Source organism: Pholis gunnellus, assembly GCF_910591455.1.
Source record: "Pholis gunnellus genome assembly, chromosome: 21".
Lineage (NCBI taxonomy): Eukaryota > Metazoa > Chordata > Actinopteri > Perciformes > Pholidae > Pholis > Pholis gunnellus.
Genome location: NC_136548.1, coordinates 15,939,408 through 15,963,543, shown reverse-complemented (window position 1 = coordinate 15,963,543; position 24,136 = coordinate 15,939,408). Strand labels below are relative to the sequence as shown.

At 45.6% G+C, this 24,136-nt stretch overlaps 1 protein-coding gene across 1 annotated transcript; it reads left to right on the top strand.

Moving 5' to 3' along the window:
* Window positions 1-626: 626 nt before the first annotated feature.
* Window positions 627-17,500, top strand: LOC306713165 (heparan sulfate glucosamine 3-O-sulfotransferase 3B1-like; the record flags this gene model as incomplete). The annotated part of the gene is made up of 2 exons (XM_079182800.1): window positions 627-1,442; window positions 16,882-17,500. The coding sequence occupies exons 1-2, from the start codon at window positions 862-864 to the stop codon at window positions 17,498-17,500; spliced, it is 1,200 nt and encodes a 399-aa protein (XP_079038926.1). The 5' UTR covers window positions 627-861.
* Window positions 17,501-24,136: the final 6,636 nt, after the last annotated feature.

Here is a 24,136-nt window from a genome sequence, read left to right as displayed (position 1 = left end):
GAATATAAATATAAGAGCGTAAACAAATATGTGACGTCGCCATTACTTCTCATTCAGAGTCAGAAGTAAAGTTAAACTTCACAAACTCTGTGATAAGATTTAAATGAATCATTGTAGGTCTGCTGATATATTTTTCTCTAACTCTTTCCATTAGTTTTGAAGCTCCTGATGAAAGTGATTCCGAAGTTTATTAATTCCATAATTTAAAAAGAAAAACCTGGAACAAAAGAGTTGCAATGTGTAAACAAAATCAGTCTAAACCTGCGGCAGACACATGTTCAATTCATCCGAACTCTTTTCAACAATATGTCCGCAGGAGAAACAAGAGTTAATTGGCGTCCATGCCCCAATAAGAAAGTTTTCCAAACTCTCAGCAGAGTCCCGCACACATGCTCCAGCCTCCACTCCGAGGCTCCCACGGCTGGCACCGCCCGCGCCTCCCTCTGATTGGTCCGCTCCTATCAACGAACGTCCACATATTTATCTCCCGTGCACCTATTGGCTGCCGCCGCTGTCACTCCACCGCATGTCTCTGTATAAGGTCTCGTGCTCCGGCTGCAGTTTTTTTAATCAAACCTGAGATGAGCCCGGAGCAGCACCGCGGTGCGCCTGTCGCAGCTCAACAATCTCCCATATTGTAGCCAAAACTATGATTTCAAATTCCTCACTGCCTTTTCAGTCCTGGATTTATTATCGCTCTCTCTATTATATTTAGAGTAGAGTTTGTTTTTATTTGTAAGTTTTATTTATTTTTTAGTTTGAGGCGAGCATGTGCGTAATTTTGCGAGGATTGTCGAGGTGCCACCGGGAGTGAGTTAGGCAATATGCGCCGCTGGGATATGATTTTCAACCGAAAGGCTTATGGAATATAGCCCGGTTTGTCACAGCCTGTATGCCCTCTGGTCCAGCCCCGTGAAGAAGAAACTAATCCTGCTCAGCATCATGTTCTTAATCTGGGTATACATGCTGTACTCCTGCGTGGGCTACTGCTCCACCATGCCAAGTTTGGTGGTGGACGGTTACCGGGGCAAGGAGACCGGAGCGGCGGTGGCCAAGAGGACAGAGAGCGCCGGGACGGACCTGGTGTCCAGGCTGCTGGCCCAACCGCAGCCGTGGGAGGATATAGAGAGCGACTACGAGGAGCCGTCCATCAGGACCGCCGCGTCCAGAGACCTGCTCAATAACGAGCTGGAGGCGGACAGAGCCGACGACTGGGACGAGATGCGCGGCGAGCAGCAGAGAGCCCCGGAGCCCAGCGCCATGTCCAGCTTCTCCAACGGCTCTGGGAGCAAGAAGCTGCCGCAGGCGATCATCATCGGGGTGAAGAAAGGAGGGACCCGGGCTCTGCTGGAGTTCCTCCGGGTTCACCCGGACATCAGAGCCGTGGGAGCGGAGCCGCACTTCTTCGACCGCAACTACGACAACGGACTGGAGTGGTACAGGTAACGACTACAGTTTAATTTGATGCTGCTGCGTTTGGATGATGAGTGGATGTTTGCAGAAAAACATAAATGTAAGAGCGTGGGTCATTTCTAGATGATTTGTATTACTCCATGAAATAGATTTAATGGGGAATCAGCAGTGCAGTGATGCAAAACAGTGCTGGTGTTGATAGCCAATATGCCAATATGGTGAGAAAAAATAATACTTGTTTTATCAAATTGATAGTGTTTCTACAGAGAAATGTAAAGGTTTTCTTTATTAATCTCCCAGAAACACTAACACCGTTAGAGGCAGCCTGACAAGCTAATTAACTTTGATAGGACCTCCATAAAACTATAAGATATTTATATTTGTATATATGTTTTCATTATAGTAATTATCCAGAAAGTTTAGAGTTTATTCCAAACTGAAACTATTAAAATAGATTTACACGGTGACAGCATTTGGTTGTGACTCTTGCTCTACTTTCTGTCCATTTACACCTCTATGCTGTTGGCTCTTGCACATTATTATTATTATACCTTATTAATTGCATTAGTTGATATGAAGTTGTGATCGCAGACTTGGTTGGTCGATGTTATTTTATAAAGTATTGATTTGTTGTCACGTTACGACGCTGCTCGTAGATCACAGGCAGGCTGGCCTGTTTCTGCGATGCGCAGTGATCTCTATTGGACGCAGCGCAACACTGCACCTCCACGCTGACGTGTCTCCGGGCTTCTCTGTCGAGTTAGAATGTGAAATTATTTTGTTTTCATGTTTTGTTTTTTGTTTGTTTTTTATGATCATGGTGCGTTTTTATCAATTAAATCGGATTAATTTGGAGTAGGGTTTGGTGTTATAGGAAAGTTTCTGTTACATTTGTGTCAGCGCCTTCATGATAAAACCGGACCCACAATGTTTATTACATTCTATGCAGTGTGATATCATGCGTAACGTGGATGGCACAATTTGTGCAAATCTGACTGATCCCAGTGTGATGAGATCCAAACTTTTTACTTCTTGAGAATTAAAAAAAGAAGATACTATTCCTGTGGGGGTTTTGTCTTGTAGAAAGTTGAACCTAATAGTGTTCACAGAGCTGAACGCGTTTATATGGTTCCGAGCATTCTTGTGTCAAAGAGCTCCACAGGCCTAACGGTTCACGTTGCGAGAAAAAAAAGGGGATCTGCAAGACAAAGTGAGGATCCCACTCAGAATAAAACCCGCCTAACATCTTCAGAGGTCGACAAACTAACATTATCCTTTTCATTTACATCACAAAGTGTTAGTATAAAGAGCTACTCGAGTTTTTCTAACCTTCCATTAATTAGTTTTTTTGTAATAATGTATCTGAGTAATGTAAATGTATCGGACTGCTGTTTTTCTTATGTTTATTTGATACGCAAATAAACACGCAAAGGTTATGGCTCATAAATCTCCGATGGCTAAATCAACACCCTGATTGGCTGTTGGCCTTACCACTTAAAATCCGCTAATTATGTTCTGTCCTAATATCGGATAAGCTGTGAAAAGTCTTTTTCCCTGCTGTGTTTTATCACAGTTTAAATCTGAAGTGTTAAGCTCATGTGACAGATTGATATATTTAAAACAAACTTTTAGGTTTTCTTGATTTTTATTGAAGGACGTTTGCTTCTTCTTCTACACGTTGAATATGCAAGACCTCGAAGTGGGCCCCCATCAATGTGCGACATCACGAAAAACAAAAAGAAGAGCCGAATGGGGGAAGCGAGTGCTGGCAGCGTTCAAACTAAAGACACTGTTCCTTGATCTGTGCGAAGTTTCCTGCAGCTCCCTTTGACAGATTCAGAGACATACTTTTGGTTTGGAGTTTGCAGGGAGGCTGTTATTTAACTCCCACATACAGAGTTTTCTAACTAGTGTTTTTTAGGCCATGAAATCTAATTCCTTTTGAGCCATGTAAAGAAGCCATGACTGAGGGTTTTTATGTAGGGGGGGGTGGAAGCGTATTGTCTTGAGCAAAATCTCATTTTACTCTTATTTCCTTTTGCTGTCCCAAAAAAATAACCTAATATGTTCAGTCTGACTCACAGAAATACACAGATTCTTTTTTTTAAAATCCGGCATTGAAAGCAAAACTTGAGAAGACTTCAGATAGTTTGTGTGGTTTGAGGCATTTCATGCTGCAACAGGATGATGTTTATGCCCCGCACAAGTCCATTAACTTGTTTCTGTCTTATAGAATGCTCTCTCACTGGAGAGAATAGTGAAAGCCGTCTTCACACACTTTAATGGAAGAATTGCAGTCTGAAAATGATTCAGTGAAACATCAAGCAAAGTAGTGGAGGAAAAGAAAAAAACAGTTTTGAGTGATTCTATTTTTTTTCGAGCGAGGATGGACCGAGAAAGGAAATCATTTATTGCTGAGCCTCCAAAGTTTCCCCATTAGGACCAGATAGGGATGAACGCTGGAATGTTCCACACAGGGGCAAAATGATGTGGCATTGAAATATATTCTGTGGGAATATGATCTGCTCACCGTCATTAATGGAGGCGGTTACAGACTGTTGTGTGTGTGTGTGTGTGTGTGTGTGTGTGTGTGTGTGTGTGTGCGAGTTGCGCAATTCACCTCCTTGTTTGTTCATTTGCACAATCTCTCTGCTGTCTACTATTGTACCCCCCCCCCCCCCCCCCCCCCCAAAATGGACACACATTTTGAGCTGGAATTCCACCGAGTCAATGCAGCCACAGAGGGAGCAGGAAAGACTCGGAGGGGGGAAGCCTCACAATGAATGGAGGTGGCGATAACAAGTCTTATTGTGGACTTCTGATGACGATGTTTTTATTTGTGCCAAAGACAAACACACGATTCATGCTTTTGACCGAGGGGTCCTTGTATCAGGAGGTACACATTTTCACAGTGAGGTCATGCATGAACTGGCAACCAAGGAACACGCACACACACACACACACACACACACACACACACACACACACACACACACACACACACACACACACACACACACACACACACACACACACACACACACACACACACAGAGAGAAAGAGAGTCAGAGCTCAACTGGCCAGTGTGACTGAGTGTGAACAGGAACGCCGCTTCGTCATTTCTCCTTTTCTATTTGCACCTGTTTCGTGGGTTTGGTGAAAGTCGAGTCGCCTGGTGGTAACTGATGAGTGAAAATATGTACTCATCTTCAGCACATACATTAAAGTTGATCCCTGGAAAGATTAATATTCCATACGCAGAATATAATAGAGCTCAGCAGTGTGATCAGCTCACACTGATGTACTGTTATGTATGGTGTTGTTTTATGTAGTGTATTTCATGTGGTTGTTGCTTTTGTGTCCGCCTGTCCAAGGACAACAGAGGCAAATATGCTTTTAGCTAACTGTGGTGCATTTAGTTTTATTACTTATGCTAAAATAAGTAAATAAAGAAAATAATAATTAGCGTCTATACTTGCAGTTTGTTCGAAGGGTCCTGGCACTTTTAACAAACTTCGACACAGACGGCTAAAAGTTGCCCCTGGTATTTTATTTACTCCTAACGCTTGTTGACTGCGGCATCATTTTGCCCCCGTCGGTCTGTGGTGCATGTCGCTCTCTTCATATTGCATTTAGCCCTATTGGCTATGAAGGGGCTTTGATATATAATTACTGTGCTGTGGTTTTGCTGTCGTGTCGCGGGCTCTGGTCTTAGCTCGCTGTCAGGGCCCCGGCACTGTTGATGCTGTTGCTCCTCCCATAGATTGGCTTTAGAGTTGAACAGAGAGAGCCTAGTCACACAGTTCAACGGCCACACGGGCGGTGCAAAGACTGTGGTGTTGTTTTTGCAGTGTTGTGTTTCTAGAATGTATCAGAATTCAGATTTGTTGATCTCCGTAGGAGGACAATTTTTTAAGATGAAATGATTGTGAGCTGCTCGGTCATAAGAATGCAGCGTGTAACTTTGAGCACACACTGAGCGGTGCAATATTCAGTCCTCGTGTGATGCGGTTTGTGATCAAAGGTCAGGCTTCAGTCGCTGTCAGGAGTCTGGCGGGGTTGAAACCGGCGCCATCCCCGTGCAGGATGTCCCTCTGGTCAACCTTTGTATCTAGTCAGTGATAAAACACTGTGGAGGTAAACAGACCTACAAAGCAGCGTCAGTAAAAGCTACTTAAAAAAAAAAAAAAGAACAAGTGAGGCATTGTTGAAAAGGAGGCTCCCGGGGAAAAAAAAAAAATCACGTTCCGCTATCAGACTTGCGGATGCTTGCGGAAGTCGGCGCTGTTTGAAAGCCGTTATCCAAAGGCCGGTCCACCCCCGCTGGTGGCTGTTGAGCCGGAGTCTGCCTGCTGCTCCTGGCCATGTCGGGGATGGTTCTGGATGGATGCACGTCCTTTTATCTGCTCACCACAGGGGTGCTCCTATTTCCATGTAGGTGACCCGTCCACCCTCTGTTGCCACTGACCTCGCCCTCCTTCCTTCCTTCCTCTCAATGGACCAAAAGAGGCCACCTGGTTCTTTGGAGCCCCAGTGAAGGGCATCAAATCGTCACCGCTCCCCCAAAAAAAACGTCTCGCGCCAATGTTTGCATACACGGACGGGGATGTTATGGTGAAAGCCGATATGTCTTAAAGTTGTTGTGACAAGCTCAGCTGCGGAGCCGCAAGTAATGGTCGTCTCCGGTCACAAAAGAATGAAAGCGCTTAGACGGCGGGCACAAATGTCAGCATGGCCTCTCTCCTGGGGATGGCCGGTATTGATTGGTCAGGCCTGATTGGAGGTAATGTGCAGAGATGGGTTAAGGGCCTTTGACTGGGGTCAGACCCGCGTCTGCTTGCTGACAGGCTCTCTGTGTTGACCATCTGCAGACACACGGAAAGCTACAGAAAGCTACAAGCCCCACTGGGGATTTTACAGACGTTCCTCGCAGAAAACAATAGTGTGACAGCACGGTTTCTGAGCCCACTTTTAAGAGGTATGTTAACGAGGATGACCGTTTTGGGTTTTAAAACTCTGCGTTTGACAGAATCGGTGCGCGCTGAAACACTGAGAGGCTTCAACCCAGTTCCAGTTCAAGAGAAGAAGGACTCTGATGATGTGATACTTTGGCGCTTTAATTGTTTCCTGATTCCCGGAACTCCGCGGCTCCTCAGGGGGGCCGAGCAGCCGGCCGGCCAACCGTCCAGCTGACAGCGTGTTCACATCCTCCACCGCAGTGGCCAACATGAAAAAAACAAAACAAGCAGTTAGAAACTGTGCCTCTGTGTTGGCTAAACTTCCACCTTGTGTTCCCAGATGAGTGGATCAGTGCCTCCCAGGTCCTCCACCAAACGTCACCCTCAAATCCCTCAAATCCCTCCCGTATGAGCTGCTGTTCTCCGTTCTCCAGCTGTGCACTTGCTCTGCCGATGTGCAAGAATAGTGACACATGTCATGCTCGGTTTGCGCGATCTTGGGCGGGCCTTCGCCGCGGGCCTCGCTGACCACGAGTGGCTGTCTCTTTTAGAGAGGCTTTTTGGTCAGCGTGGAGGGACGGGGGCCCTCTCCCGCCTAAGCTGGCGCGGCTCACCAAAGAAGGGAGAGTGAAACAGAGAAAGAGGCCGCTTTCATCCCCAAATTACAAGCGGTTAATTGTGAAAGGGGAGACCTGTGGAGAGGGGAGTGGCAGCGCTGCACTGTGGTGGCCTGCCTCCCCACCCCCACCCCCTCCGCCTCCGCCTCCTGATGTGGTGTCCAGTGAGCACTGCCCCACACCAGTGAAGACAATATGGCCGCCAGCGACAGGAACCTCCCGCTGGAGCTGAGGATAAAAGCCACAGAGCCTTGGAGGAACTTGTCGTCAAACATTCACACACTCCTGAATTCACACACAGCAAAAACACAAGGCGCGCACACGCTCCTTTAAAAAAAAAGAAGAAGTGTGGACTGCTGTGCTCATTCACTCCGGGGAAAGAAGCCTCACGTGACTGCTGCCACAGAATGTCCTTGTTTTTCTATGCAATTTCGAAGTCGACAACAATAAAAGATACTCATAAAGAAGTGTAATGAAGTAGCGTTGAAGGAAAGAAAAGGAAGCACACAAGCCCTCCCTCTGCGCGAATTAGGCCCGTTTTTTAACGAGGCGATAATTTGGATGTTGCTGCTCATGTCAGCACACAACCAGACGTCCTCCCTCCGGAGTTAATGGTCATTCATTGCTGCTAAATAAACCCTCTTTAGCGCATTAAAATAGCCCTGGAGGCTCGGAGAAACACTCTAAAAACGGTTTTGTTAATCATTCGCCGTTAAAGACGGGTTAGTCGGGGAACTCCTCGCTGCTTTCACGAAAGAAAAGGAAAATATAGCTGAGGAGATGGTGGAGGAAGAGGAGAAAGTGATGACGGTGAAGCTTCACTTGTCCCAGGTATTAAGTCCCAGAGGTAGCCATTAGAGTGTGCCTGCCTCTGGGAAGAGAGGACACACACACACACACAGAGAGAGAGAGCGGCTGAGGTCTCCCGAGGTTTCCATTAGCCCGGCAGTAAAAGAGCAGAGCCTCATTAGAAGCCTCGAGTTGTCTCCCTGCACGACACTAGTCACTCTCTCCCCATTGAGATGTACTCCCAGAGCTGTTGGGCTCTCTCATAAGAGCTGTAAGAACACTTCAGCTCCGACTCCAAGACAACCCGGCCAAACTCAGCTCACTTCCAATTATTTCCCACCACGGCGACGAGTAGTTTTTCTCTCCACCGGTTGTTTAACTGATCAGAATCTGGAAACCGCGCGGCTGTATCTTTTGGACGCAGCAGGACTACCACACTGCTATCAAACTGCTGCTAAAACAACACGCAAAAAAAAAATAATAAGCAGGATGTCCAAAAACTTTACGACATGAAATTTGGTCAAAAGGTTAAGTTGTGGGTTCAGGCACAAGTCTGTGTGGATTATTTTCCCCTTTAAAATCTCTCTCGCTCTCTTAACATTGCGAAATAGAGCCTTGCTGAGCATACTATCAGCGGTTTTCTCATAAACTAGTGTACATACCCAAATGGAAAGAAATCTGGCACATGCAGCCTTTGATTTTCATCTCTTTTGCAGATTTGATCCAAATCAGATTTTTTTAAAATCATGAGATTTTTCTATACTTCAATTGAGAGATTTGGAGCACTCTGCACTTTTGGCAAAGGTATGCAAGTGCTTTTCTATTTCTGGAAAAAAGCTAAGTGGATATGAAGTGAAACAGAAGGAAAATAAACATTTTCCTGTTTCTGGCCAAGAGCTGGCATTTAGTTGTAATCTTGCCTTTTCTCAAATATCTCTTCTCCACTCCCTTCACAAAGCAGCTTCCTCTCACAGAGTTAGAGCAGAGATCCCGTGTCACGTCTGACCCGAGAGGCTTACTGATCGGGATACAGCGGAGGGGTGAAAACATTTGTCATCGTGCTCCACGAGCAATGACGAAATCCTGAAACTAGCACCGATGTCTGCGTTTGGCAGCAGAAATGGTTAAAAAAAAACGTGGCCTGATGTTCTCAACAGTAATTATCTCGTCTTCGTGGGGCTCTGAGATATTGCAGGAGACAACATCTAGGCTCAAATCCAAAGAAAACTGTACGGATGCCTGAGGAGTTCTGCTGCCACTCTTTCCTTCTCTGAAAGGCAGCAGGTTAATTGTCGCGACTGGTGCTATCGTTACTCAATTTAGCTAATTATACGTTTGCTCGGGAGGCAGGCCATTTTCAGGAATTTGTAAACCATTAACCTGCGACAACAGCTGCAGTGTGAGGAAGCAAAAATAATAATAAGAAGTCTAAACACGCAGGAAGCTCACTGAGTGACATACAGTAGAGAGGAAATCCCCTCTCTCTCTCACACACACACTTTGTAGTTCACCTGTCTTCAAAAAGGTGTGCAGGCAGTTACGGATGACAGGCAATTCAAACAGGATGCAAAGCAGCTCGCTCCCTCTCATTCTCTCTCTGTGTGTGTGTGTGTGTGACTGTGTGTGTGTGTGCATCTAGGGAGTGGGGGTGGTGGCATGTAGCCTATGTTCTTCTCCAGTCTGTTTCATCTTTTATTCATCTCTGCTGTAGCTAGATCAAGGAGTCGTGGGCCTCTTGGTGCATGTCAAGTGTCAGGAAATCAGTCAGAATGGCTGATTCTGCCTGCACGCCCGCACAACAACACGCACAAATGCACACGCGCGCACACACACACACACACACACACACACACACACACGCTCCACCTGCAGCCCTTCCTTGTTGCTTCCCCTGTTTGTTGTTTTTTTTTCCCATCCTGTCACGGTTCATCGGTTTATCTCCCCGTCCAAGCTGTCAGCCAGTCGCGCCCCGATCCTGACGGAGCGGTGGAATGTGTGGCTAGCTTTTGGGGCTAACACCTTCAGCAAACAGACCCAGAGCAAACACACTGATTAGTGAGGATTACAAGCGCTAAACAAATTCTGGGTCACGTCGTCGAGTGGTTGGATTCCACAGAGTGCGAGTGTCTTCCCGCTGGCATCGAGGCGCAATGCAACAATCAGCCTCACGTGACTCACCTCGTACCGCGTGTCGAACAAAGCGGGGAAATGTTGAGTTAAGTGTTACCAAAAAACGATGGCATCTTTCACCTCTCTTAAGCCAGACAAATGTAGCTTTTTTTTTTCTTTTGCACATTCATGAGGGGGACGGGGAGGAGGCATTTTTTTACTTTCTACCCTCCACCGTCCCTTTCACCAGCTCCTCTGTTTTATTTATACCACATGGCGGTGGACTCCTTCGCTCCACTGCAGGGTTATTAACACTCGGTTATTCCTCGCAGCCGTCTGCAGCCACAGGCCGATGTGGTTCCCGGCCCCTGAAAAACCCCCTCATGGCTGTGTTGTTTTCCAAAGCGTGCCAAATAGCAACAAATATACTCAAAAGCAGATTTTTCCGAGCTTGAAATAAAAAAATTATAATTACTCACCGAATTGAATAATGTGTGCTTGTCATGCCTCTGCGACGCTGCCCATCACAAAGCGACCACATTAGAGTAGAACGTCTCAGCTTCACTTAAGTATTTTCAGGACGGCACGGGGTGGGGGGGGGGGGGGGGGGTTTATCTGAAAGCTGTGGCTGGGGGTAATATGCTGTTGGGGTGTCTGACCCCATGTAGTCCATGACATTATGTGTGGCGGTTAGCTCTCTATTTATTTATTCTACTTCTCTAGTGTCTGATGTTGCCTCCAAAACCAGGCTGGGTATGAGCCCGAAACCGGTCTGGATGGTCTGTGACCGCAAGGCCCGACTCCCCTTCTCTCCCTCTCTGTCTTTTCCTCCCTCATTTCCTCGCATTCTCTCTGTCGTTCACTCGCCCTCTCCTACACAAATGCACACACACACACACACACACACACACAAGAGACAGTATGATAAAAAAGAATTCTCTGCTCTGGCGAAGCTCGACTCCCTGATTCCAGTGACAAATGATGGATTTGACGGGTTTGCGTTGGTCGGGTTAACTGCTTTGTTTACGCGGAGGGTCAGTAGATTCCCAGGCTGCTCTGACACAGTGCAACTTCTTGATGCAGTTAAAGGGGTCTGGGAGCTGCATTTATCAACCAGATCAGGACTCCGGCGCAGAGTTTGGGTGTCAAAGTGTCATCGAGCAAGAGACGAGATGACTGCTCGGGAACCAGTTTATTCTGGAAAAGCCTAAAATGGTAGCCGCTGCATCATACTTTGACCTTAGATCCTGTTGTCCCAGACTCCCTTCTCTCCCTCTCGTGTGTAGAAATGTTCTAATCTTCTGTAACTCCCCCCGCATGTTTGAGTAAATCAGTATTTTGCTTGCATTGGGGCTATCAGGCTTTATTTTGATTTATTCATCTTTTTAGATTTGGATAGTCTACTTCAATGAGGTCCCTCTTCCTCCCCAGTTGTATGTAGCATCAGCATCCGTCTGTTTTAATATCAGGTGTGTAGTCGAGTCACATGACTTAGACTTGAGTCACCAATTTGATGACTTTACACTGGACTTGACAAAATCGAAAGAAACTATAACAATGGTATACCACAAGAAGGAATAGTCACCCCATGGAAAGAAATACTAGCGTTGGCACCTAAAAGTACTTCCAAAGGAAACTGGCCCCAGATATCTGGAGGAGACATTTCGCTTTCAAACAGCTCCCCTCCTTAGAACTGCACCATCCCATCCAGGCCTGAGTGTGTGTGATACCAGGCCGGCCTGCATTATTAATCCTTTTAGCAGACAGATGATTCGGAGGGGCTTCCACTCAGCCGCCTTCCCGAGTTTCCAGTGACACCATTATTCAGTGAGGCCTGTCAATTTGAAACCTCAGGCTCGGGAGGAGCCCTGACAGATGACTCTGATCAGGGACGATGAAGGTGCTGCATCATCATCCCTCTGGGTTCATCATGCCGGTATCGAGTTACAAGCAGGTGTGAAAGACGCATACAGATGGACACTTGTGTAGAAGACGTATGAGACGCGGATGCGCACAGACCCTCTTCAGCATGCGCTCCTGCAAGGTCTCAGTTTTAAGCAGAGATCTCTGGTTCTCCTCAGCCAGGAAATGAACTGTCAAAGAGCTCTAAGTGGCCACGTACTAACACCTGGACTCCACTCCAAGGGCTTGAAAGAGAGACCAGATGAAGCTTCTGCAGCCGGAGCTCTTCTCCCGCTCTGCGTCCATAAACCGTCTTCTCTATTCTTTTTAATGTACAGCCAAAGCCATGCTCAGTGGTTAAATATAATGTCAGACTCCAGGCACAATGGAGTGTATTTCAAAATGCCCGGCTTCTGTATGTGCTTAAATGCTACTTTGAAAGTATTCAGTGAGCAGAAGCGTGCATGTCTGCCTCCCTTTGTAGTGGCCATAGTGTGTGTGTGTGTGTGTGTCCGTCCGTGCGTCGGCTTGTGTGTTACATAAACATTTTGCTCTCTTCAGTTCCATTTCATAGCATGTAGGCTTCTCCTGCTGCGAGCCGAGCGCTGGTAATGAACACTGCTTTTATTTATCAGTGACTCATCCATGAATTCATGGACCCTCCATATCTGCATGCATCGTCTATCATCCTGTCCACTGTGTTTCTAGCACCACGATTTTTCCACACATTGGTCTTAAGAATTATATGCGTTTTTTATTTTGCACTCAAAATGCTTGTGCTCTCCTCGGCGTTGAAAATCAAATCAAATTCGTAACACGCTTCGACTGTGAACGAACAAGTGCTGCTCAAGATCTTTATCATCCAATGAGGAATAAAGATGTTTCTTTGTATTTCCCTTGAAAATGCTCGTACGTCCACCGCATTGGTTCATGTGGAGGGCTCGGGGTAAGAGGCCCTTGGCAAAGAAAGGGAGCCTTTCAGTACCTCTTCCCTCATTTCCCCTCCTCTCCGTCTTCCCACTTGTGAAGTGTCACTTTGCTATCGGACCTCGAGGCCTGATTGTCAGGGGGTCGGCAGAACCGCTGGGATCAATGGAAGAGAGAACGGGGTGAAGAGTGGAGGCTGTGGGATGTTTTAATGTCAAGGAAACTCATAGATTCCGGGACATAGAAGTGAAGTCTGCTTGATTACCCGAAAGTAGCTGATTTGTTTGATTTATGTTGGTTAATTCAGCCTCTACTTGGAGCACTGTTCAGTGCACGCTGTTGTTTTTGGTGGCGTCACCTCCCACGGGGAGGTAACACACTCGTCGAGCCCTAGAAACAAGACATCTTGAGCTTTAAATGCCCATAGGAGTGGAGCCACACCCTCCCCTCCGCTGGTGGATACAAAGTGCCCTCTGATTTGTATGTATTCAAATAAACAAACCCTAATTTGAGATTCAAATGCTTTCAACATCCAGACATGTGAGACAATTGAAAACCCTTTTGTATCGAACGGAAAATTGACGGACGGGCGCCAAATAGCTTCTGTCCTTTTGTGTGTGTGGGCAAACTAGTCATTTTGTCAGGGATGCTGTGTGAGCTCAGTGGCAGCCCGTTATCGTCAAATCAAACATGACAGGAGGGAGGCAGAAGCACCAGACAGAAATAACCCTTTTCCTGCCTGCCGTTTATCTCCGGCGGGATGAGGGCTCTTTAAAAACACAGGCCAAAGGGCCACTCGGCCCGGCCCCCTGTTTGATGCTGTCATGTGACAAGGGCTTCTGCTTTGTGTCTTATCGCTGTTTTTGGCATGTCCTTTAACTTGGAAATATTCTCAATGGGCGAAAGGTGCAGATAGGCGAGATACAAGTTGACAGATATATATATCATGTGGAGGCACAATCGAGGCAAGGAAAAAAGTTGTTGCGTCATGATGTCTGAGGTCTAGTTATTTACAGTTTCTTACCGTTCCCCTCATTCGACAGTAGACGTCTGTGGAGTCCTCGGTATCGAAGGGGGGACAGGCTGATGTTTGCGGGGCCATTTTGGCACACGTTCCACTTAAGAGCCCTCCAAAAGGCTTCTCTCTCACTCGAGGTTGAGAAGGACTCCACTCAGCCCTCGATAGCCCCCCCCCCCCCCCCCCCCCCCCCTACCCCCCCCCTTCTCCTCTATCCGCCCCCCCCCCCCCTCTCCACCCTGCCCCCCATCCCCGCCCCGCTGCCCTGACCGCTGCCCCGCTCACCCCTCCACTCGAGGACAATGGCTCACTTTCAAAGAAAAGCAGGAAAAAAGAGGAGCCCGGTGTCACAGAGTTGCCTGTTTGCTGACGGAATCTTTAAAAGCAGCACCTCATAAATCAAAAAGGGGCATAATAGGCATTGTTTCCCCAAGAGCTACTTGTCCCACTAAAAATCCCCTCCTCTCTCCTCTTTTCTCTCTGCCGGCCTTTTATTTTTTTTTGCCTCTTTGGCAGAGAGAGAGGGTTAAGTCAGAGGTGGAGATTTTTTTTATTAGGGGTGGGGTGGGGGTCTCTTCTTGTGGATTTGGCGCTTTTTAAGGGTTTCCTCACCACTTTCTTTCTCCCTCGCTATCCAACCATCTCCTTGTTTTATGCTCCTCCAACCCCCAACACTGGATTTTTTGTAAAAAAATAAATAAAAATCCCTGAGCTTGGATCAGCATAATCTATCACTATGCACATTGTAACTCAGGCCTCCTCCCTATCTCCACGCCGTATTGTCATGTTGAAATCGGATTAGATGGGAAGCCATTTGCCTCCTCTGTGTCGGCTCTGGAATTTTTCTTTTTTTTGTATGTTCGCACAAGGAATGACAAAAAGCTTGCAGGCACCATTGTGCATCTCAAGAGAATGGCGAAAAAAGCGCGCAGTTTAAGTGGAGCATGTTTGGTTTGTATTCCTTGAAGACATTCAGGAGGGTCCAGTTTGAAGTCGTGGCAGAGAATTCAGAGCGTGTGGTCATGAAGTGTTGTTTGCGGATACCTCCAGGAATGGTTTTGCTGGCAGAGAGATCAGTCGTGCTCGTGCATAAAACAACACGCTGTGTGTGTGTGTTTGGATTTCAAAAGGCTGTTAATGAGCCTGGACTGGCCACTAGTGAGAGGTCAGGCCGAGAGTCAGACTGGTGTTAAAGTTGCAAAATGAAATGGATAAATCAAAATGCAAAACAACACTGGGAAGCTACACTCACTCAGAACCTCCCGCATGCTTTTAACCCAATGGTGTCATCTCTGCATCTCATCACACAAGACACTCGACTGTTTTTAGTAATAAAACTAAAAAGAGCCGCGCTGAGGTTAGATTCCCGGCTTGTTTATTACAGATCCCAGTCTGGCGCTGAATGAGCTTTTGGGAAACATCTTTGCCCCCCCCCCCCCAAGTCTACTCCATTCAGCAATCAAGAAGATATTATCATAATTAGATCACTGGCACTGCATTAGGATTACACAAATCTGCCAACACCATTTACACAAGCCATTTTATGGGTTACCTGACGTTACCCTGGGCCTTTCCTCCCCTTCCCTCACCGTTCACCCTCTTTCCTGCACATAAATATGTGCATCGATGGAGAGCCGATGTTCCATGAATTAGCCATGAGCTGGATGGACGTGAACTAGATTCCCGGCTTTTAGAGTATATTTCTGCTGAGCAGCTGAGGCTCTGGGGGAGAATCGAGCATTACAGACTTCTGAGTGTACGGGATGTGTCCAACATTGTAGTTTCGACATCTTTTACCTTTCTCTGCTCTCTGTGGGATTACACAGCATTTCAATGGGATCGACCACAATAGCAGACAATGGTGTATCAGCGCCTCCGCTTGAACAACAAAGGCGAGGCTCAGGGTACAACAGGCTAACAGGGCTGTTATCTGCGAGAGCGTGCTCACCCTGATAAGTGCCCTAGGTTATCTCGTCCTTCCTTTTGTTTTTGTTCTCCTTCGAGTGCTTCAAACTGCTTGTTTCCTGTTTTTTTTTTGTCTTTTTGATCCGACTGTTTCCAGTCCACAATGCGAACCCCTCCCATCGAGCCAGCACCAGAAGCACATTTGATCCCGCGTATATACTTCACACATAAGTTTTCTTCCTGGTGCCGGGGGGCAAATGAGGGAAAGGCAATCCATGTCCCAATGTCAGTCAAACCGCTCTTATCGCCTCCGCCATAATCGAGACGCTGCGGTTGGCCACCGATTGTGAAACCTAATGCAGAGAGAGCAGAGCGCTCTCACTTTTCCTTCAAAACCAGTTGCTCTCAAGTGCCTTTTGATTATATGTCTGCATGTAACATATCTGTGTGAAGCCCATCAGCCAGTCCCTCACCCAAAACCAAACCCACTCCGGTCAAAAGAAACCCCCCAAAAACCTGAATCCCTTTCTGAAACAAGGCTCATCATCTTTCAGCTCTGATGCGTGCTTGATTTTTTATTTATTTTTACTGGTCGGATGGGTGGGGTGGGGGCACCATGGTGGGGCTATGCCTGAGTCAGCAAGGCAGATTGAGATTGCTCCAAAGGTGGGGCGGGGGAATTTTGATTAGGTCCGACCACTTTGGAACATTACATCCAGCAGTGAGGTTGAGGAAAGACCAGCTCGGGGAAGATACATCGCATAATGGGATTAACGCGCTAATTTATAGGGAAGAAAATGCATTTAAAGGCTAATTTTAATGAAAATGATAAATTAATAAATTAAATAACAGCAAATTAGATGCAAAAAGGAAGAGAGAATTGAGGAGCCTGAGCAGAGGTGGGAAAACCCAGCTCCTAATCCCTAATGAAGTTCAATTCAGGGTCGGCCATGTTTTGTGGAAATCCCTGTAAATATTTCCCTGTTTGATTATGTCGTAAACAACAGTTCTCTGTTTTCTGTCAGAAGTGAGATATCTTATGAGTGAGTGAGCATGTTGATGTTGGAGAGCTGCCTGCACTAATACTGTAGGTTTTCAAGCCCTATAATAAGGCTAAACAGGCTCAGTGAGTCATTGATTGCAGAACACAGTACACCCCATCAACTTGATTACATTATGCAAGACGTTGCTCCACCTTACCCTTTGCCTAACCTCCTTTTTTTTTTTTTCTCCTCCTCTCAGGGAGCTGATGCCTAAGACTCTGGAGGGCCAGATCACCATGGAGAAAACCCCCAGCTACTTTGTGACCAGAGAGGCTCCAGCCAGGATCGCCGCCATGTCCCGGGACACCAAGCTGATCGTGGTAGTGAGGGACCCCGTCACCAGGGCCATCTCGGACTACACGCAGACGCTGTCCAAGAAGCCCGACATTCCCTCCTTCGAGAGCCTCACCTTCAAAAACAGGACTACGGGGCTCATCGACACCTCGTGGAGCGCCATCCAGATCGGCATCTACGCCAAACACCTGGACAACTGGCTGCAGTACTTCCCCATGGAGCAGATCCTGTTTGTGAGCGGCGAGCGGCTGATCAGCGACCCGGCCGGAGAGCTGGGCCGCGTGCAGGACTTCCTGGGGCTCAAGAGGATCATCACGGACAAACACTTTTACTTCAACCAGACCAAGGGTTTCCCGTGCCTGAAGAAGGCCGAGGGCAGCAGCAAGCCCCACTGCCTGGGCAAAACCAAAGGGCGGACCCATCCCAACATTGACCCCGAGGTGGTGCAGAGGCTACGGGACTTCTACAGGCCCTTCAACATGAAGTTCTACCAGATGACAGGACATAACTTTGGTTGGGATTAATGTGAAAATCATAAGACAATTTTCTTTTTTTGTCAATTTGTCGACAAGTTATTTTTTTTTTTCCTTCTGTAATTCAATGGCAAGATGCTGAGATATTGCTATATATATGTAAAATGTACAGAAATCTATTTTATAATAATTTATTTTTATTTCTAAGCAATTAATTCACTAAGCTGCCTAACCATATTTGTACATAACATCTGGCCCACATGTTGTTTTTAACATTCCTCATTTTCATTTTGAATTCTCTCGCCTCCCTCCCTCGTGGTCCTGTAAACTCAGCGGCTTTATCGGTGCTTCGTGATACAGATAATCAGCGATGACCGAAGTAGAAATTAGGGTGGAAAATGGAAAAAGCACCATATTACGGGTACAGAGTGCTCCCAGAGAAGCGGAGAACACCGATCCATATGCAGCCTCATTCATATGCATCTATAACTTTTCAAACCCTCTCATTGTGAGTGTCATTCTTCTGTAACGTGTTTCACTGCAACACAGTTAAGTTTTCTGCAATCCAATTGTCCTGCACTGGCGTAGGCCTTAGCTGCAGATCTCATGTCCCTTTCCACTCAATAACAGTTAGATCAATAGGCCTAATTGATCGTCATTGTGTCACTCATGCTTAAAGTATACAGCTGCCCTTTCATTCTCGGTGCTCCTGCTGCCTGCTCTAATGAATGACCCATCCATCAAACGGTAAATCCTATCCCGGACCACATAAGGGCCCATGTTAACATTATGCTAATCGGGTAAAGGTAACTGGCGGATCGATCGGGCCTCCGCTCTCTAACTCCCCATTAGAAGCAGTGTTGGCTGAGAGCCAGGCTCTTGCCCTATCCGCTCAGTTCAAAGGTCACACAAAGTCTCAATCAAATTTCCTTGAGAGGCATTTGATTTGTAGAGCAGAGCCGAGCCGAGCCGGAGCACAGAGGGTCAGGGGAAGGGTGTGTGCGCCTTGTTTTCACTGTAAAAAAAAAAAAATAAATGAAAAAAAAAAAATCTTTGCATGAGGCAGCAGAGGCATATCTGTCAGGAATCGAGCATAAAGATAGAAAAGATGACAACAACTTGGCTTCGCCTCACTGAAATAGCGCTTCTTCAGACAGAAGTCCACCAGGCCCCGTCTCAGATCCCAGACTAAAGAGATCAAAGGAAGAGGAAAGGGTTTTGTGAAGCACGGCAAGAATTGCCTCAGGCGGGGGAGGTGGGGGGGTTCAGTGTCTAACCTCTCTAGTGGAAGAAAACCTCATGTGCCATCGTCCATGGCCTATATACTTTATGCCTTATTCACTCACCCTCACACCCCTCTACTTGTTGCCAAAAAAAACAAAAACTCTGTGTTGATATCACGTTTTACACAGCTCGAGTCGCTATCGCTGCCCCCCCCCCTTTGTTTTCGTCTTTCTACTTGAATTCTTGATATGCAAGAGGGAGAGAACGTGTAGTTATCATTCTTTGATGTGCTGCCCTATCTCTTTGCAGCGGGTGGCACGCCAATATATAAGGGCGGCGGCCGTGCTACGCTATGCTACGCTACGCTATGCATGCTCAATGTGGTGGCCATCATGAAAATGCAGGGATAATGGGAAGGGATTATTAGCATCCAGAGGAAGGGCTTCATGTGCTTAAGCAGGGCCCAGACTGAATGTACACAACCTATCCTCACACTAAAAGACCCTCAAATCCATTTCAAAGGTCAGATTGTCACTCAGTTTTTAGTTAAAAGTTACATTTGATTGTCTCGCTCTCTTTTTTTTTTAAGATAAGAAAATGCTGTGCCTCTTTAAATATCCAATACAACACAGTTAGCCTGCTCCTGTCATTAAGACAGAGTGAACCCAATTCAGTTATTTCTCTTGTTTTCCAGTTGAAACCAGCTGCCTGGTTTAGCCTCAAACCAATGTTTGGGAGCAGGGGAGATGGAGGCTTGTTGTAGTTCTATCTTTTACTTTCACTCTGCCCGAGCGATGACACTCCTCGTGAGAATTTATGTAGAAAAAGCCTTCATCCCCCCTTCTCTCCTTAGTGCAATGTTTGATTATTAAAAAGAAAGCATTTATGATGACCTCTCTCAGCAAGCTGTCCCATTCTGGAAGGAAAGTCTTGACATTTTCCCTGTAATTGATGGAGACCTGCATTTGAATTCCGGTCACGTTCACGTAACTGAGGGGAATATATGAAAACTAAAAAAAAAATAAACTTCTTGCAGTCATGGGTTTACTCCGTGTTGCTGCATCGGTTATGGTTGAGTTTTATTCAACCTGTTTTGAGATCTAAAAATGTTACAAATGTTTGTCTTACCCACATATAATATGTATTTAGACTAGCAGATCTGTATGTACAAAAATGAAACAACATGTAAATCAAGTATTTTGTGGTATGTACATCAAAGGAATTAATTTTACACAATGCAAAAGCAAAATGGAACAGATGTTTCTAGATGATTAAATACTGAACATTCAAAATATTTCTTTGTATGAAGAAATAAATAAAAAAGTATATATTTTACCAAACCCTCTTGTGCCTGACTTTTGTTTCGTTGATTCTCTTCCGAAGTCTTTTTTTTATTTTTGTGGAAAATGACACCATCAAATGTAAGCATTCATTAAAATCAATACCTTTAAAAGGTCATGATGACGAAGGTAAGATTTAATGAAATATCTCACAAAAGCCTTGACATAAAGGGTACTAGCAGACACAGGCATCAACTGTAGGCTACTGTTGTTGGGTTAGGAGAAATCTACAGCTCACGTGTGTCCATTATCTTGCATTTACTGGTATGAGTGCAGATAAATCATGGGGGATGCTCAATAAAAACAATACCTCCACCCTAGTAATTTGAGGAGGATTTGTGGTGCCAAAGCTTTGACATTTTACAATTGGGTTAAAAAAAAAAACAATAGCAAAGTCCTAAATTCATTACATCACGTTTTAAATGAAAGAAATAACCCACATTAAAACCGTTCAATTTATTTCACTGGATCATTTAGAGTAATCACAAACACACACACATATATAACAACAGTGTAAATAACAATATAATAATCATAATAATGCTGAAAATAGGATCTATGATTAAGTATGTTAGGATGCAAGCATACAAATGAGGGCATAGTGTTCCTGGAGATCACCACAATCACCAATCCACTCACCTGTATCTGGTTCGGTGGAGGAGACAGCTATCCTGAAACCTGGGTAAATGAAACCAAAACCACCTCCACAGGTGTTTACCTGTGGAGGTGGTTTTGGTGAACTGACCCTTTAATTGAGTGACACCTGACGAAAGCCCCGCCCACTCCAATTTGATGCCGCGCGGCTGCTAGCTGCTGCATTTAATTAGCAAACTAGCCACAAAGAGTCTGATTATATCACTCCAAGACGACTTTGTGGAGGAAATAATGGTGTTTTGACGTTCTGTTGCTGCTGCTTGGACCAGGAAACGTGCTTCTACCGTCATTCCCTTCAGCTGGGGGGCCACAAAGGTGCACTTCAAGTCCCTGACGTAGCAGCTCGGGTGCCAGGACACACCTCACGAAGGAGAAGCCAGCGACCTCTGCTTCACCAAACCAAGGTCAGATAGCTAAGAGCTAACTGCTTGTGCTCACATGCATGTTTAGAGTTGGTGTCTTGCTCTGTTTAGTTGCTGTTTGTATGTTAGCTGCTGGCTGTGCGTGCATAGTTTATGGCTTATGTGTCAACTGCTATTCTTCATACATCTCGTCTGTTTCAAGCAATGCATTGTGATTTTAATGTACATAATCAACTATCTGCTGCATGCATATTGCACTGCTGCTGCATACGGGGTGGATTGCTGTGTTGAGGTTTATCCATCAAAGTTCAGACTCTACTTCTTACTTGATTTATTTCCTCAGTAAACATGAGTTTATGGTCTCAATCTCAAGTCTTTTTCAATACAGCATGATGTTCATTTAGTAAATAATGGTCAATTTAGAGTCAAATAGATGTTAATTAAAGCAGAGTATGCTTTAGGGCGGGGCTACCTTGTGATTGACAGGTCGCTGACAGCGTTATGTCTATAATGCAGATTTTCCAGTTGATTGTCGTGACCATTCTCTGCTGTGCTCAGCTCCGTGTGTGTTTATTTGAGTATCCGCGCTGTATACAGTACATTCTCTCTGCGCGCTCCATAAAAGTTGGCTTACTGACTTGTAGGCTACACATAATCTTTCAAAAGTGGCATCCTGATGCAGTAGGAACCCCCAGAAACGTCGGTATGTTCTCGACACACTACATCAGGGGTGGCCAACCAGTCAGAGACCAAGAGCCACATTTTTTACTGTGTTACTGCAAAGAGCCACATTATACACATGGGCACACATGAACATCACCCTATCCCTTCCTCACACACACACATACCTTTGCTCAGCCAGATTTATTGTAAATGTCACACACCAACATGATAATGACAGAAATTGACTCCTAAGACCACAGGCCAGTCATTTTCAACAATGAACATTGTGTACACTGTCTCACACAGACAAACTCTCAGTTCAACCAAGTCCACAAACAAAAATATAATAATTTACAATAGTGTTTTTCTTTTACTATGCATGTTACTTAGTGGGACTTCTGGCATTCCTTGCCTTGAACAATCCTCTTCAAATCTGGCTTGTATTCCGTTGTTGCCACTCGAAGCAATTCTTTCACATGGGTGTCAGTCAGAACAGATCGATGCTTTGATTTCACGTGTTTCAGGGTAGAAAACACAGACTCGCAGACGTATGTTGACCCAAACATTGACAGTATCTTAAGCGCAGCCCGTTTGACATTGGGGTATTTTTTCATTAGCACACTTTTCCAGAACTCAATGGTCCCTTAAAGCAGGTTTGAGTTGGTCCTCCTCACAAAGATCGATCATCTCCAACTCAGCCGCATCCTCATCTGTGACTAGCGGGGCTTTCAAACAGTCCGTCTCGGCGTTAAATGGGTCGACGAGGAACGTAATCTGTGGCCGCACATGCGCGTTTGACGAAAATACCGTATTTAACTCAAGCGAAGCGAACACGAACATTAAAAAAACACAAATACAAACTTCGATATGAACGTAAGAGCCGCATGAAACCGGGCAAAGAGCCGCATGCGGCTCGGGAGCCGCGGGTTGGCCACCCCTGCACTACATCAACGTTTCAGGGATTGTATTTGTCATACTCAACATTACGTACACAATATACATATATCATACATGTATATTCATGTTTTTTATGCAGCAAAATCCCTAATTTGAATTTAGCAGTGATTCAGTGAGAATACCTTCTCTTGATGTTGGATGTTTTGGAATACAAACTTGCTATAAATAATATTTTTTTCTGTTTTATAGGACATTTCAACTTATTGAAACATGAGTAGACATTGTTGATATTTTAGTAACTCTTGAGAACAGCATGTTTGTGAACATTTGGCAGTTCAATATTTGCACGTCTTTTAAAGCGTGCAAAAACAAGATGTGACTCTAGCGTGCGTGCGTGTGTGTGTGTGTGTGTGTGTGTGTGTGTGTGTGTGTGTGTGTGTGTGTGTGTGTGTGTGTGTGTGTGTGTGTGTGTGTGTGTGTGTGTGTGTGTGTGTGTGTGTGTGTGTGTGTGTGTGTGTGTGTGTGTGTGTGTGTGTGGTAAAGCTGGCTTTCTGTGACGTGGTTGCACATAAAAAAAAACCTGGCTAATTTTGAGTTTTTCTGTTTCCTGCTCAGCCTGGCACTGTGGTTATGGAAGTGGGGGGTCTGCGTGGTTTCAGGTGACCCATAGCTGTGTGGGAGGTTTGGCTGCCGGTGGTGGTGGTGGTGGGTCTGCCTGCTTATCGGAAATGCCCCCTCCCATTACCCTCACTCCCTGTAAAAGCTGCCTATGTTTCCTTCTGGCTCATAATGAGATACACCTCCAGGGCTGTTTATTTACAAGCCTCTGAAACACCTCTGTGTGTTAACAGGGCTCCCATTCACAATATCCGAGGGGATGTATTTACTAACATGTCCACGGACCGGGATGTTGACATCCGCGGCAAATTGCGGGTGAAGTTTTCACGGTCATGGGGGATTTTGGCAATTCAAATGCCGGTATGTATCCCAACAGATACATATCACACCGAGTTACAGATCACAAAGCGGTGCAGTGCAGAGGAATATGTTGACAGTAATGCCACAGTTTTCATATTTGAATTGACACTTGTGACTGGAAAACATTGAGAGAAATGTCTTTTTTCTGTTTGTCCTGTTTGCTGCTTGTGGTTTAAAAATATGTTGGCACATCATTATTTAGTTCAAAGCTTTATTTATAAGAAAATGTTCCTGCAACTAAACCAGTGAGCCAAAGTTTGAAACTCAGTTTTCTTTTGCAATGTGTTAATGAAATGAATATAGGGAGAATATTGTCAGACTATCTGCATTTTATTATTTCTGTGCAGCCATACCGAGGACGTTTGACAGTATTTTCATTCTGCCACGTGAAGTGTGGACTGATCTAGATTTCTTAAGTTATTATTAGCTGTGAACCATTGTTTTCTCCTTTTGTTCTCATGGGTATAGATGCTCTATATCTGACTGACACATCCTGCTCCTTGTCTGTGTGTTCCCTTTTTAAGGTTGCACAAACAAAACCAACATAAGTTCCCTGCTGCTTCAGCTCA